Consider the following 15310-nt stretch of genomic DNA (forward strand, 5'->3'; position numbering starts at 1 on the left):
TTAATTGAAAGACTGTACTTGTGATTTTTTTTTATTGCCCTTTCTGTCCTTTATTTGAAATGGAAATGCCCTATGTTGTTGTTTGCTTGATTGTACTCGTTATGTGAATGTTGAAAATTATTGAAATGGGATTGTGTCTATTTTTGTTTGTATTTGAAATAAAGTAGTTTGCGGGCTGAGCTGACACATACAATATGGCGGAGGCGCTAACGTATCACAAGCAACTGGCCAATCCGCTCAATGAGGCGGAGTCTTGAGGTCGACGTCGAAACAACCGGAAACGGAAATTCAGACAAGAAGAAGGAAACTAAAATACATAAGATCGTCTGTTGTTGACCAATCGTACAGAGGATTTTTTCCCTACGCTTGTTTAGTTCTTAGCTACTTTCAGTCCATCTTTATAGCGAATTTCTCCGTGATTCATTCGCTTCAGTCATGCCGCAGTTCAGCCGTTCGGACTCTCAGAGTCCTCGGCACGTTCGAAACCGATCTCGCTCCCGCAGCCGAGAGAGGAGCGTATCTCTGGACAGCTTCGGGCCCAGACTACCGAGACCCCGCGACAAAGAGCGCGAGCGACAGGAACGGGAGCACCGACTCAAGGAGGCGAAGACCATCAAGCGGTTCCGAATAGGGAGCCCCCGCCGCAGTCGTTCCCGATCCCGAGAAAGGTACGCTGGCGACGGCCATTACAACCGCTGGTCCGAGCAGAGAGAGGCTTCGTGGAGGCATGGCGGCTCCAGAGACGATTTTTACCACGACCAGCAGAGAGACGATGCTCATAGACAGAGGCAAGAAGAACTGATGGCAAGGTATAGAATATATATAATACACTTTTTTTCAATCTTATTTAATCCGTTTAGCACTTTATATCAAGTTCAACAGCAAAGTATGTTAGTCTACGTTTACGTTTTTTATTCCAGTCTGAGGGTGGCGATAATGGGCCAAAAAAGTAAAGAAAATTCAATGTAAACATAATGGAGGACTTATTTAAAAAATAATAAAGTAATAGCATTTCCGTTTGCTAATTCTGGAATTTTAAAAAAATTGGTCGATATTAGTTAGCTCTAACACTGGCCAAACATCTGCTATTTTTTTTAACACGTTACACTCAAGACAAAAATAATGACATTCAAACTATGTGAATTTTATCCTGCCAAATCTTGTAAATGCTTAAACCTAAAAATAAAAAAACCTATTGGTCGGGTTCTAAAATATACACAACGGTGTATATACGGGTGGAGTTTCTTTTGGAAGTATAGTATAGTAAGACGGCAATTGGCAAACTCAAGCAGTTCAGTGTGACCTGTGCTTGTGCGTCTCAGGCGGCTGAAGGAGCGAGAAAGGATCGGCGAGCAAGGTTGTCCCGAAGTATGGGGATATTCGCCCAGGGTGAAAGAAGAAGAGTAAGTCAAATAAGTGTCGCCGAAATGTTTTGTCTTATTTGAATCACTAGTGTAGTCGGTCACAGAAAGATTAACGTCACTTTTGCTTGTTTGCTCGCCAGCTCTGATGAATTCACACCCGTCGAAGACGACGGGAAAAACGTCAGCTCGGCGTCCAACTCGGAAGGTACGTGCGTAGTACACTCATTTATAAAAAAAAAAAAACAGATGTGGGTGAAAACAAGATGAGTATTCTCAACCTTTGCCATGAACTCAAAATGGAGCTTATGTGCATCCTGTGGTGTGAGCCTGCCATGTGTTAGTAGATGAAAAGAGGAAGAAAAAGAAGAAGAAATCCAAGAAGAAAAAGCATAAGAAGCAGTCAGACAGCGGCATGGAGTCCGACGCGGATGGTAAGTAACGTTCAAATGCTCTATTTGACGTTTTTATCACACACGTGCTTAACTCGTGTCTTTTTATTTCCAGAGGGTGGAGTAAAGAAAAATAATAAAAAAAAGAAGAGCAAAAAGTATGTGTCGCCGCTGCAATTGTTTTCCTCGACAAAGCGAGACACTGAAACAAAGCCACGTTTGCTCTCAGGTCCAAAAAGTCCAAGAAGAAGAAGGCGAGAAAGAGCCGCAAGTCGTCGAGCGAATCCAGCAGCAGCGAATCCGAGGAAGAGGAGGAGGACACTGGCGAGGTGACGTGGGTGGAGAAAGGCTCCGCTGATGATAACCTGGTGGGACCCGAAGCGCCACTCACGCTCCTGTCTCAGGACGACAGACCTTTAGAGTAAGTTTCCCAGGAGGAAGAAAATATTTTGCCTCCGCCCAAACTCTCCGCCGTGACTGTAAACAGTATAATTTATCTATAAAATTGCTGTTGCAGCTAATACTCCTGGCACAGTCTCTGACAATAAGAATGCCACTGCCACCTACTGTAGTGGAGGTGCAATTACACTTTGCACTAGCATGGCAAAAAAATAAAAACATATTCCCCGGGGTCACATTGGGGAAAAAAACGGGAAAAGAGCTGATAATCCGTATTTATTTTAGAATAATAATTTATGATTTATTTTATCTGTATTTAAGTTAGAAAACAAAATACGACATGTGCACCTCCATGCCAAGAAAATAATTATTTACAGTTATAGGTCGACATATTCAAGCCTTGCATCCTTTTTGCCTTGCAGTTTTGGTCACGCTCTGCTACCAGGCGAAGGTGCGGCCATGGCGGAATACGTTAAAGCCGGAAAACGTATTCCAAGGAGAGGAGAAATTGGTCTGACGAGCAATGAGATCGCTGATTTTGAGAAGTCGGGCTACGTCATGAGCGGCAGCAGGTTCGTAGTCGTCTTCTTATGGCTTTACGTTCATGTATGAATGAATGAGCGACTTGAAATGATGATGTCACCCCCTGCAGACATCGCCGCATGGAGGCCGTGCGTCTGCGAAAGGAAAACCAGATCTACAGCGCAGATGAAAAGAGAGCGCTGGCCTCTTTCAATCAGGAGGAAAGACGGAAAAGGGAGAGCAAGATCCTGTCCAGCTTCAAGGAGATGGTCTACAGGAAGACCAAAGGGAAAGAGGACAAGCCATGATGCCAACGGCTCCGTTTTGAGCATAATGTTCGTATGCTGTTATGTAAATAGCACCATTTGTTTTGTTTTATTTGTAAGATAGATCAATTATTTGTTTTCGTTTACTCTATTTCATGTTGCAAATTTGTTAATAAAATAATTTTTGCAACTACCAATACTGAAATATCATTGATTTTTATTGATCATAGCATGCTGATCATTTAATAATTCACTGTTGGTTAAGGAAAAATAAATGTCTGGTAAATTTGACACTATACAGAAATGTTAACTCTGCCAAAAAACAACAACACAATTATAAGGCTTTAAAAGCAGGATTCAAGTGTACTACTATACGACCTGAAAAATGGATGCTAGCAACTTTCTTCTGCTTACACATCACTGCATGCTGGATCCGCCAGAGCTAGCATAACCTAGTTATGTGATTTGCATATATAGTCACAAACCAGAAAATAGTTTCTATCATGTGTTTGGTTGCATTTTGAAAAGGGACTGCTCATTGAACATTGGTCATACATTTCATAAAAAATGCCATATTATAGTACAGCTGCTCATTTGCATCTGTAGTCGGTTATGCGTCAATGGTTTCACTTATCGCCTTCAAATGAGCACAATGTAGTTAGAAACCAATCAGTAAATTTAATTTAGATCAAAAATAAAAATCCAAAGATGTACCATAGGGTGAAATTGTTTCATAAATTTGTAAAATTAAGTTATTTCGATGATTTTTTTAAACAACCATGTCTCCAAAGTAATGTGTATACAGTATAATAGTGTGTATTAGGGGTGTAACAAAAACTGAGTCGGAAAATCTATTTTGATTTGATGAACTGGTGAATTGTTAGATTTTAAGATTGTTGCATCCTTGAATCCTACCCAATACGCATCAAATTGTCTTTTATGAGAGATTTACACCAGATATAAATCGGCTAGACATTCCTGCAGATTTTTTTGGGGTCCTTTCAATTGAATTAACTTGGATAGTTTGTTTTTTGGAGCGCTTTTACATGTTGCATATTAATAAACAGGACAAAAGCTACAGCCGTATCATGAAACCACAAAATCACACTGAATCAAATAGTTAAGACGTTTGGATAGAATCATTACCCATATATCAAGAATCATATTGAATTGTTTTTCGTGGTGGTGCACACCCCTAAAATATTCAGCAGTTGCCGCTGCATATTTTCAATTTACATATTTGTAGATTTTTATTCTCAATTACCCACTGAAAAAATAACAGTCACTGTTTCGTTCTTAGGCCAACTACTGTACATCGAAGTGAGTTGAGGAGCTTTCAATAGTGCTTTTCCACCATCTTGTGGTTTCTATAGGCAAATGTAAACCCTTTGAGGGTTATCAATCAATTACTTGCAGATTTTCGATACACACAGCGTGACGGCAGGGCTCATCCTGGGGAACACTAGTGTATCTGTATCCTATATGTTAAAGGCTAAATATGGCTTTTTGTTGTCGTACATCTATTTTTGCAAATGCATCAGCTTTGTGCTCAAAGATTTTGTGGCCGCAAGATTTTCCCGAGTAAGTCAGTATTTAGACAAAATCAGTACTATTTGAAAGGGTGGGAAGCACTGCATTGAGAGTATTAACGAGCAACATACAAATCAGTCAACTCAAACGGTTTAGAACGTTTTAATATAACATGGACACAAACGAATGTGCAATAGAACTTTTTTTTTTAGGGCAAATATACAACTCATACTTTCTTCCTTGTCATTCTTATCATCAGTGGATGTTCTCGAGTCCCTGTTGAAGGAAATGAGAATTGTTGAGCATCATTCAGCAATACAATTATAATTATGCTGAGTTTGTATCGGATGGTAGCTTTCAGGTTGTGCTGCGACGAGACGTGAACTTTCACCTTGGAGTCAAAGTAGCGTCCCGTTCCCGACACCCGCTTGTCTCTCTCCATCAGGTACCACTGCCATGGATAAGTGGCGACTCTTTTTTCCTGTGTGGACGTGAAAACACAACACACACACTAACAGATCAGAATAAGACGTTTGCACGTTTCTTGTTACCAACGCAGTATAGATTAGCACCTAGCACCCCCGATCCAGGCATCGTCTTACCTTTCCACCATTGGTGAATTTATGGATCTGTGAAGTAACGACGCCGGGTATGATTAGACACACCGTCATGACGCCAATGGAGGGCAGAATTTCATACCACATGATGGCTTTTGGGCGTTCAGAAAAACAATAAACTTGAATGACCACCGAGTTGTCCCGTGTATTTTGCTAGAGAGGCTAACAAGATGGCGCCTCTTGCGAGAGAACTTCCAACACCGGAAGTAAAACGACAGTCTGAATTATTCAAAATAAAATAATTAATTGGTGTAACCTGCAAGTGGGCGAGGGTGTTGAATTACCTGCGATGCTATTTATTTTCAATATATAAAAGATACTTCATTGTACAAGAAAGTCCTAAAATATAATGCCATTCCAGCCCTGCAGCCCATAAACTAAGCTTTTATTCTAAATCAATTTAATGTCGCGTTGCCCACAGTGTCCTCTCTTGTGCTTTTGTAGTACCACGTCAGGGAAGACGTCGAACGCTGCGCATGCGTACTTGGTTCCCACCCACTTGGGCGAAGTTGTTTAAAAAAAGTAAACAAGTCTGAGAAATGATACGAAGTTGAAGTAGCCTTTTAAAATATGAAGGAAGACAAAGAAAACACCCGACCCAGAGAGAGGAGGGTGGAATTAATGTGTGAGGATTCAGATAGGACCGAGAAGTCGAAGGAAAAGAAAGAGACCATGACAAAGGTAAAACTCGAGCTAAACTAAGCTAGGCTAGGCTAGGTTAGCTCTCTACTCCCGAGTTTTGATTGTCGCAAGGGACATAATTTAACCTTCTTTGTTACGTGTAGCTATCAAATTTTTACCTTGTTAGACATATGTGTTTATACATGTACATCATTGATTTTTTATATTTTTTTCAATAATAGTTGATTGAGATGTTTGTTTCAGGTTTTGATCATCAGTGTGTTTCTTGACAGCAGTTATGAGGTTCATAGTTCGAATCTTGATTCTTAACTGAGGTCTTCCTGTGTAGAGTTTACATGTTTACTTTGACGGTCTCCAGTTTCCTCCCACAAAATCTGCATGTTAGGTTCGTTGACAGCTCTAAATACTCCATATCAAAATCAGGCCAAAGTCAGCCGAGATGGTCAGCTTCCTCTTATGTACTGTAGACGAGTGGTACAGAAAACAAATTCACGTTTTTGTTTTAATAATTTATTAAAATAAATAACTGTGTAGTAATGGAGGGATAACATTACACTTGTAGATTGTGATCAGAAGGCTGCCACCGAGTCTCACTAAAGAGGAACTGGAGGAGCAACTGCAGCCTCTTCCAGAAGTGGACTACCTGGAGTTCTTCTCAAATGACACCAGGTGAGCTTGTGACATCATACAAATGATGTAAAGTTAGACATATAATGGATTATTGACTTTTTAGTTGTATACAAATAGGGTCAGAGTCCCTGGAGTGCTTGCCTACACATCAAGTGTGAAATTAAACCACCAAGTAAATATTTTGTAAGCTGACAATTTGCAAAAAAATAAATAATTTCCTTTCAGCCTGTATCCTCACCTCTTTGCGAGGGCTTACATCAACTTTAAGAACCAAGAGGATATCGTCCTGTTCAGGGATCGCTTTGATGGTTACGTGTTCATTGACAACAGAGGTATAAAAACGTATCCTGTTCTTAAAGTTTATTAAAGGATGCCCACTCATTTGTGTCCTTGCAAATGTTTGTTGCCAAACAGGACAGGAGTACACTGCTATTGTGGAGTTTGCACCTTTTCAAAAGACTTCCAAGAAAAGAAGCAAGAAAAAGGATGCCAAGTGTGGTACCATTAGTGACGGTGTGTATGTCAGAGATGATGAAATAGCTTACATTTCTTACGTTATACTACTGTCAGTTCAGTGAAACTGTCTTGTCTGATTTCTAATTTAAATACTTTTAAATGTTTAATTAATTAATGTAATTAATTCAAATATTTTTCAAATGTTACATTTTGTTTTTTTTTTAATGGGAAAAATGATTTTTTTTTCATTTATGTATTTATTTAGAATTTTTCAAAAACTGTAACTGTAAACCTTAGCAGGCAGGTTTAACCAGAATTTATGTTTTCTGAATGCTCCTGATGTTGATACGTGTACTCCTGAATTCATGCGGTTCGAGGTAAATTCTGCTCTTTCAAAGTGACTTTTAATTGTTGAATGAAATGCATTCAAACCCGAATTCCATGGCTGAAATTTACACAAAATTATTCCTCAGCATGTCCTGAACTGTTGAACCACCAGTGACACGCCAACGTTTGTGGGTCATTGTGATCCGCTCCATGTTTAGTCATAATTAATTTTTTTTAAGTTGAAACAAAAATACATTTTATTCTTACCATTTTACAGTATTATTAATTTTTTGCATTTGTTCTTGTAGATCCTGATTACAAGAAGTTCTTGGATTTCTACACTGGAGACAATGAAAAGTTGACATCCACACCTGAGACTCTGCTAGAAGAGATTGAAGCCAGGTCAAAGGAGCTCGTAGGTAAGTAAATATTAACGTAGGGCTGGGCAATTAATTGATTTTATTGATTAATTTGTGTGTGTTTATTTTTTATTTTTTTTGCTGACATGCACTGCTTCCTCTAACAACGTGTTTGCAACTAGAAAGGAGCGAGTTTACAAAACCATACTCAGTGTTGCCAAGTTACAGATTTTTGGCCATATTTAGTGATTTTTTTTCACAATTCCATTTGCATTTTTCTGTAAGTAAATTATAATTGGATTTTTGTGAATAAGAAAAATGAAAGCCATGTCGCCCCAAACCCTTAATTGAAGTTATCAAATACTCTTCGTGTCTTTGTTGCACTAAATCCAACCTTTATTTTTTTTCTAAAGCTAAAAAAACAACTCCTCTGCTAGACTTCTTGAAGAATAAGCAGGTAAGCCAGGCACAGCAGTGAGCCGAACTTATCGACAGAAGGTGCAGTAGACTTGTTCTCTCCTCAGAGAATCAGGGAGGAGAAGAAAGAGGAGAGGAGGCGGCGGGAGCTGGAGCGCAAGCGCCTTCGAGACGAGGAGCGCCGCAAGTGGCGCGAGGATGAGCGGCGGAAGCGCAAAGGAGCCGACAAAATGAAGAAACAGGAGAATGAGAAGGACCAAGTCAAAGATGAGCCAAAAATAAAGGTAAGTAGCGGCAGGTGGCAAAAGTACTCACACATTAGGAAGGTCAAAAGTTGGTCGAAAAGTTTATACTCTCATGTAAAGTGCACATAATGCCTGAAATGTGTATTTACGAACTGTCACAAAGTAATTCTTAGAACGATATCCTCTTTCTTTGTCCACCGTATAGCTGCTGAAAAAGCCAGACAGAGGAGACGATGCCGACTCGGACAAAATGAAAAAGTTCAAAAAAGCTGAGAGGCCCAGCAAAGAAGACAGCAGAAGCACCGAATACAAGAGACGACACAACAATGACAACAAGGAGGAGCGTGCAAAGAAGTAGGTGTCATAATTGCCTCATATTTCTTGATATCAAAACATTTTTATAGACTGCAATGCATTTTATTTCACCTGCATCCTATTTTGTGTTCAATTTATTTTCATTTGACTTTTTGTAGGACGCATGTTGTTTTGTCACTTTTTTTAATTTAATTTTTAATTTTTATTTTAGTGTACTTTCTAAGTTTTATTTTAGTGTACTGTATCATCTTTTACTTGGTCTACATCCTGGTTTGTATCTTTTATTTGGAATCCAATTTGATTTTACACACTACAACATAATTTACGGCACATTTTTATGTAAATTTTAGTAGAGACTTTTAACACATAGCATAACACCTTTCTTACACTTTGTATTGTCTCAGATTTATTTCTCCTTTATTTTCAATGAGTATTTTGTGTTACTTTGCTTATTTTTTTAAATTTAGTTTTACTTTATTTTAGTGTATAGACTCAATGTAATTTACTTAATATATACAATATTTGTATCCCCCCCAAATGTAATTACATTTTATTTTATACAAGCCTACATACTTTACCTTGTTTCGGGTCAACTTTATCTTTGATTTAATCTCATTAATTTTAATTTAGTTTATACACGCCAATAATATTTCACCTTCACTTAGTTGTGTGTCAACTACATTTTTAATTGAATTAGATTTACTTAAATCCAAATTTATTCACTCCCAACATAATTTTACTTTACCTGCACATTACAAAAATATTTCATACACTCCAACTTAACATATAGCTTGTGTCAAATGTATTTTAAATTATTGGTTAATTAAAAAAAAAAGTGTACTACACACTGAGTATAATTTACTTTAGCCATACCACATTTTATATCAATATATATATATTTTTTAACATTTATTTTATATACATATACATATGTTCTAAATTGTTTTGTGTTCATTTTATTTTAAATTAATTTGATTAAATTTATTGTTACGGTAATTTTATTTAAATATATATGAATGTGTTAATTTTGGTTTATTTTATGCTTTTTATGTTTTCTCCCCCCACAGAGCAGACGAGGAAAGCCGCAAGGAGTTTCGGGAACATGACGCCGACCACGACAGGGAGCGCGAGCTGGAGAAGGAGCGTCAACAGAGGGAGAAAGAACGTCTGAGGCGGCAGGAGCGACGCAGGAGGAGAGAAAGGCACGAAGGCGAGAACGTCGGCAGGAAATGGGCGGAGGAAGAGGGAGCAGCCAGGAAAGAGAGGGAACGACCGCCGGAGAAGAAACGGACAGACAACGTGTCAGAATCGGACAAGATGGAGAGGACGTCTAAACAAGACAAGAAAGACGAAAGTGCTAAGAGAGAACGACTACGGAATAAAGTAATCCAACGTTCCTTCTGTATATCTACTGTTTATGTCTACCTGACTATCATATACAATTTTTTTCCATTTATGCATCCCACGTGTGCATATTTTTTATAATTATATTTAAGTGTATGTATTTTGTTGTTTAATAAGGATAATACATTTTATTTAGGGGCACTTTTCTTATGGGCGGTATTTCTTTATAATTTTCTTTCATCCATACTTACCATTTTAAAATTACAGTAATAGCTATTCAAGTGTTCATTTCACAAATATCATTCATGTTTTTGTATCAGGATCGTCCTGCTATCCAGCTATATCAGCCTGGAGCAAGAAGCCGCAATCGCCCAGCAGGCGGCGGCGGCGGCGATGCCAACTCTGTGGACAGAAAGCCAGACAACGAGACGAAGAAAATAGCTGACAAAGGTGACGACTGAGCGGATTTGTGCTCGGGGCGTCTATTTATTTTGTTGGAGGAGGGCGCGGCCAGCCAGATTCTGAGCAGCATGTCGCCTCAGGGCCGGCCGGTTCTTCCATTTTTGAGGCCCACTTGTGATTCACGGTGGAGCCAAGCAGTGCCTCAAAGTGACCCTTTTTAGTTTCACTCCTTAGGAAAGGTAAGCGTTTGGCTACAGGGCACAGAAAACCCTCAAGTGACCTTACTTTTTGACTACCACTGCAAAGATTCTGTTTTTATTTTTGAGAATCTTGTAAATTGCATTCATGGATGTGGAATAAATACTGCTCTTGTTACAAGTTGTAACAGGCTATACTGCATTTGTGTGTTTTATTGAACATTAAAACATGAACACAAATAAGCACAATCACGCAGTAGCTAACCACAGCTCACGCTCTGGCAGGTGGGTCTCGACTTGAGCATATCCTCTGAGATGAGCTCAAAATTCTATATTTAATCGTAATACAAATAAAGTTTGCTTTTGAAATTTTTGCAAATGTATTAAAAATAAACTAATAAATCCATCGGGCATAAGCATTCACAGATTTTGGATCATACTTTTTTGATATACATTTTGCAGCAATTAAGTGTTTTTGAATATGATGCCACAAGTTTGACAAATCTAGCTTTGAAGATTTGAATGGGCAGCACAGATACTTTCAGATTTCTCCAGAGATGTTCAATTGGACTCAAGTCTGGCTTCTTGGCTGGACCACTCCAGTACATTGACAGAGTTGTCCTGAAGCCGCCCGCGGCAACCCCTGTCACACTGGAGCAGTTTTTAATCCAGAATATCTTAAATCAGCATTCGTTCCTCCATTACATTACTTTTTTTTCATTATTTGTTCTGCTGACAATCACAGACGTACTAACCTGACTTCTGCAGAAATCTAATTTTGTCATCATAAATGTTATTAATGAAGTGCGAATTATAATGTTCTCATTTTATATTCAAATACTGTAATACATTTCCCAGTTTTAAATTGAGACATCTGTAGTATCAAGAGTTTGCCTGCTGATGTCGCTATCAATAAAAAGACATGTCTCAATGTCCGGAAGCCTCGTTGGCTAAAACCGGTTACGTCACAGCGTTCTTCCTCTTCTATCGCCGCCGTAGTGGGGAAAGGACTGTGGTCGATATGGTAACTAGAAAAATCATCCAACATCCGTCAAAATATACACTGTAGACTCGTTTGCATACACAGTACACTTAGATGAAATGCCCCCAGTGTCGCTCATAGTTGTATTTTGCTTCAAAAATGTAAATTGTACGATTTGAAGGCGTTGCACAATCCATAGCTAGTGAGTTAGCTAGCTAGCTAGCATAAAGGCTCAAATACGTTGTTTAGCATGTGGCCAAGTAACCAGTTTTCAAATGCGTTGCGTAGTGATTTCTTTGTGTCGTGTGTCGTTTTTGTAGTCGTCCCACAAGACTTTCAGAATCAAGCGCTTTCTGGCCAAGAAGCAAAAGCAAAACAGGCCCATTCCTCAGTGGATCAGAATGAAGACCGGTAACAAGATCAGGTGAGTGTTAAACGACGTTTAAAACTGCAGCATACGTATTTAACATGAACATACTAGTTAAGTGAAAACTATTATCTGCTGTAATATTACCGAATAGGTAAAAATTGTAATAATTATCTATCAAACCACAACTAGCGATTCCCTCCATTGACAGTTAAGACTCCCAAATATGTTCTTTTTCTTTAAAAAGAAAAAACGTGAACGTTTTCCTCCGCTGCACTGCTGTATGTTGTACACATTTGAAGGGTCTAAATCGATGGTGGCAAAATTGTGACCAATGGCCACATCTTTTTTTTTTTTATTGACAGGTGGCCACATGATTTGCAATTTTATTTTGATGAGCTGATTCATTAGTAGTTTGTGCTTCTTTACATGCTATCACCACCTATTGTAATTCTAAAATATGTAACGCTTCGCAAACTTTCATTGTTGAAAAATAAAACTAATTAATTAAATGCTAAATCAACCAATTTATTGAGGAAAGCTCAATTATATACAACAAGTGGGTTGTAACAGAATAATGTTTTTGGAATTGATTGGTCCATTGATTACTTAAGTAATCACTGCCCCCAATGGCCCAATGAATACAACAAATGTTTAGGGACTTGTATTCAAATATTTGGGTTGGATTAAAGAAGTTAGCAGGCTACCTGTGGGCTGTAGTTAGCCCACCTTCTCCACATGGCCACGTGTAACACAATAATCCCGGAATTGCTCATTTAATTTGACAATTCAGATTTATTTTGGAGGTCCTCATTATACTTAAACTCAGAATTTTTTGCACAACTGTGTTGTGATGAAAATATGTAGTTCAGGCCAAGGCTCAATAACACCCTCTGGAAAGTTAGGGGGGGGGTTGGCACCAGTAACAGCAACAGCAACCAACATAAAATTGGGTGGAATGCGAAGAAGCCATTTTAGATGAATTCCAGGGCTTGTATTTTGACGTGCTGCTACTCTGGAATTCACTCAAATAGAAACAACATTCCTACTTAGGTGGGCTGCACTGTAAAAGTTTCACTTATTTCATCTAATTAGTAAATAAAGCAACGATCTGACGAGATTGTAGCATATAGTCAAATTTGAATAATTTTGAGGATTTGCCATTAAAAAGCGTTATTGCTGCTTTGCAACAAACCTTTTTGACAATCAAAACATGTTCAGCTCTTATCTGGTAGTGAGAGGCTTGACACTAAGTGGAACTGATTATTGCATGTTTTCGTTGGTGTAGTTAGGCACTCAACTGCAGAAGTCAAATGAGCATGTGTTGGCGAAACTGCACAAGGCATTGACACGTTGCATACTGTAATATTAGCGGATCGACAACGTGTTCCAGTAAAGCAGGTCTGCAATTGCAGCACTTGATGGCTATGAAGTGCTGTCATTAACCCTGCTGAGATTATTATTCCGCCTCGGAGCTCGCCATCCTCTTCATCACTGTGAAGGGTGAAGAGGACGCTCTGTTGCTGAAACACTCATTGCTGTAGCAAGAATAATCCTACTTAATGGTCATTTTGTATTTACTGTTCTGTTGAATGAGTGCATTGTTTTCTAGCGGATTGCGTGAGCCATGGAGTTCATTGTGGCCAAAACCTACCCACAGATTTCTGTGATAAAAATGTGCAATCTGCATATAGTCTGGGGTTATTTGTGTGTTTTTGGTGACAGTGCTGGAGTTTGTATATTAGAAGCCAATGGATTTTCTCTTCATTTACAATTCACCTGCATTCCACAGGTACAACTCCAAGAGGAGACACTGGAGGAGGACTAAGCTGGGTCTGTAAACATGACGTTCCTGAAGAATCCATCCTCCTCCATTCCATCAAAGGACCTCCAGCTGCCAGGAAGGAGAGGCTCCATGTTGGGTGGAGCCGCAGCTGTTTTTTTACACACTCTGGTTCTACGTTCATGTTAGAAAATAAAAGATCTGTGATCAAACAAATGCGTACATTATCACAATGTTGACTGTATTTTGGTTTATTTGACAATTAGAGTTGGAGCAGAAGCTTATATTCCTTACTTTAAATGTTTCACAGGGAGAAGTAAAGCAAAATGAAAAGCAGTCTTGGGGTTTTTCCCGATCTGCCCACACCGCAAATGTTTGTATTTGTAGCTCATGTTTGCTTGTCTGCCAAATATAACCCGGGCTTTCAAGATGGAAAAATAAAGTACACTAGCAAGAGTGCAGTTACCATGGCAAATACTGTAACTGGAGCAAGCAAATGTCCAAAGCAAGTTCAAGGGAATAAATGCACAGTAGTGACAGAAAATGTCAACGTCTATTGGCACGAAATGAGAAGATCCTTCTCAAGGAGCCGAACCTCCGGCTGCCCCCTAACCTGTTCCGATCAAACGAGTCCACCTTGTCCGCCAAAACCTCCTCGTCCCCGCCCGGCGTCACTATCGCCTCGCCGCTGCTATTATTGTTCTTATTGGCATTGGGTTCAACCCTGCAGGCGTGCTCGTCGTCCCACGTCCCGAGTAGCTCCTTCATTTCCAGGGGGGCGTCCGGCCGCAGGTACTGCCAGGCTCGCCTGCCGCTGTAGTCCATGACGTCCACGTCGGCACCGAACGCGCCCACCAGGAGCTTGACGACCGCGTAGTGGCCGTGCATGCTGGCGACGTGCAGCGGGGTGAGACCGCCGCTCCCCCGCACGTCCACATTCACCGGCCGTCCTTCGGGCCTCTCGGCCCGGTGGAGCAGCTTGAGCAGCGTCTCGTCTCGGCCGCTCTTGGCTAGCCAGTGGAGCACAGAGTAGCCGCTGATGAAGTCTCGCCTGGTGAGCAGCAGCGGCTCCTCGGACACGAACTCCAGCAGGGTGTCGCAATTACCCTCCGCGGCTGACAGCATCCACGCGTGCTCCATGGGGTACAGAGCACACCCCAAACCGCCTAGGGACAACTCATTGGTGGATCTCTTCCGCTGGGCAGGTGTGTCCGCGTCTGAGTCGCCTTGCCGCCTCTGCAGCAGCCGCGACCTCCGCTGCGGAGCATCGGGCACGAGCGACGTGCCATACCGGGAGTGTCGCTCCACAACGGGGCCTTGTCTGAACGCTCGACCGCGGTGGGCGTCAGCGGTGGCATCCTGCCCAGTTGAGCTGCCCTCATCCATGGTAGTACTATTCCGGTTATTTTGGATGACAGCTCTACGGAATTAAATGTCAAGTTTCCTTCCCACTGAGTCGCACTGTATCCTACCAGTTTGTAGCCATTGTAGACATATAAATGTCTCCATTTTGCGTTCAACAGCAGTCAATTTACTCGTCTAGGTCGCTGACGTGACTCACCTGTTCGGCTTTCATTTTGGTTGCAGACGCACGTTTGAGTGCCTCAACGTGTATAGACTGCTTGCCAGTTCTAATCCAAATGTAAAACCCCGGACTACAAAAAAATAATTTAAAGCATTTAGTGCGGATATTTTTCCCCACTTCCCCAGAGGAACTGAGCCAAAGTTCATGGTAATCTCAAAGCGGGAGTGAGTCA

At 40.3% G+C, this 15310-nt stretch overlaps 5 protein-coding genes across 5 annotated transcripts; 3 read left to right on the forward strand and 2 right to left on the reverse strand.

Annotated features, from left to right (window-relative positions):
- The first annotated feature begins 270 nt into the window (after positions 1-270).
- nkap (NFKB activating protein) lies at positions 271-3137 on the forward strand. The gene is made up of 8 exons (XM_086084908.1): positions 271-809; positions 1323-1403; positions 1505-1569; positions 1709-1795; positions 1869-1911; positions 1983-2174; positions 2575-2724; positions 2805-3137. The coding sequence occupies exons 1-8, from the start codon at positions 436-438 to the stop codon at positions 2980-2982; spliced, it is 1170 nt and encodes a 389-aa protein (XP_085941034.1). The 5' UTR covers positions 271-435; the 3' UTR covers positions 2983-3137.
- A 1479-nt stretch (positions 3138-4616) lies between these two features.
- On the reverse strand, positions 4617-5290 carry ndufa1 (NADH:ubiquinone oxidoreductase subunit A1). The gene is made up of 3 exons (XM_086085147.1): positions 5073-5290; positions 4862-4951; positions 4617-4746 (listed from the first exon to the last, which is right to left on the reverse strand). The coding sequence occupies exons 1-3, from the start codon at positions 5172-5174 to the stop codon at positions 4726-4728; spliced, it is 213 nt and encodes a 70-aa protein (XP_085941273.1). The 5' UTR covers positions 5175-5290; the 3' UTR covers positions 4617-4725.
- Positions 5291-5563: 273 nt separating this feature from the next.
- upf3b (UPF3B regulator of nonsense mediated mRNA decay) lies at positions 5564-10623 on the forward strand. The gene is made up of 10 exons (XM_086084876.1): positions 5564-5768; positions 6292-6398; positions 6585-6691; positions 6774-6872; positions 7451-7561; positions 7915-7958; positions 8026-8202; positions 8369-8517; positions 9546-9861; positions 10143-10623. The coding sequence occupies exons 1-10, from the start codon at positions 5658-5660 to the stop codon at positions 10281-10283; spliced, it is 1362 nt and encodes a 453-aa protein (XP_085941002.1). The 5' UTR covers positions 5564-5657; the 3' UTR covers positions 10284-10623.
- Positions 10624-11343: 720 nt separating this feature from the next.
- rpl39 (ribosomal protein L39) lies at positions 11344-13780 on the forward strand. Its single transcript, XM_086085565.1, has 3 exons — positions 11344-11445; positions 11724-11827; positions 13563-13780. The coding sequence occupies exons 1-3, from the start codon at positions 11344-11346 to the stop codon at positions 13609-13611; spliced, it is 255 nt and encodes an 84-aa protein (XP_085941691.1). The 3' UTR covers positions 13612-13780.
- Positions 12890-15303, reverse strand: sowahd (sosondowah ankyrin repeat domain family d). Its single transcript, XM_086085806.1, has one exon. It carries the CDS (start codon positions 14937-14939, stop codon positions 14100-14102), a length of 840 nt encoding a protein of 279 aa, XP_085941932.1. The 5' UTR covers positions 14940-15303; the 3' UTR covers positions 12890-14099.
- Positions 15304-15310: the final 7 nt, after the last annotated feature.

The sequence above is a fragment of the Leptonotus elevatus genome, chromosome 9 (genome assembly GCF_054856555.1).
Source record: "Leptonotus elevatus isolate MCC_2025b chromosome 9, RoL_Lele_1.0, whole genome shotgun sequence".
NCBI classification, from domain to species: domain Eukaryota; kingdom Metazoa; phylum Chordata; class Actinopteri; order Syngnathiformes; family Syngnathidae; genus Leptonotus; species Leptonotus elevatus.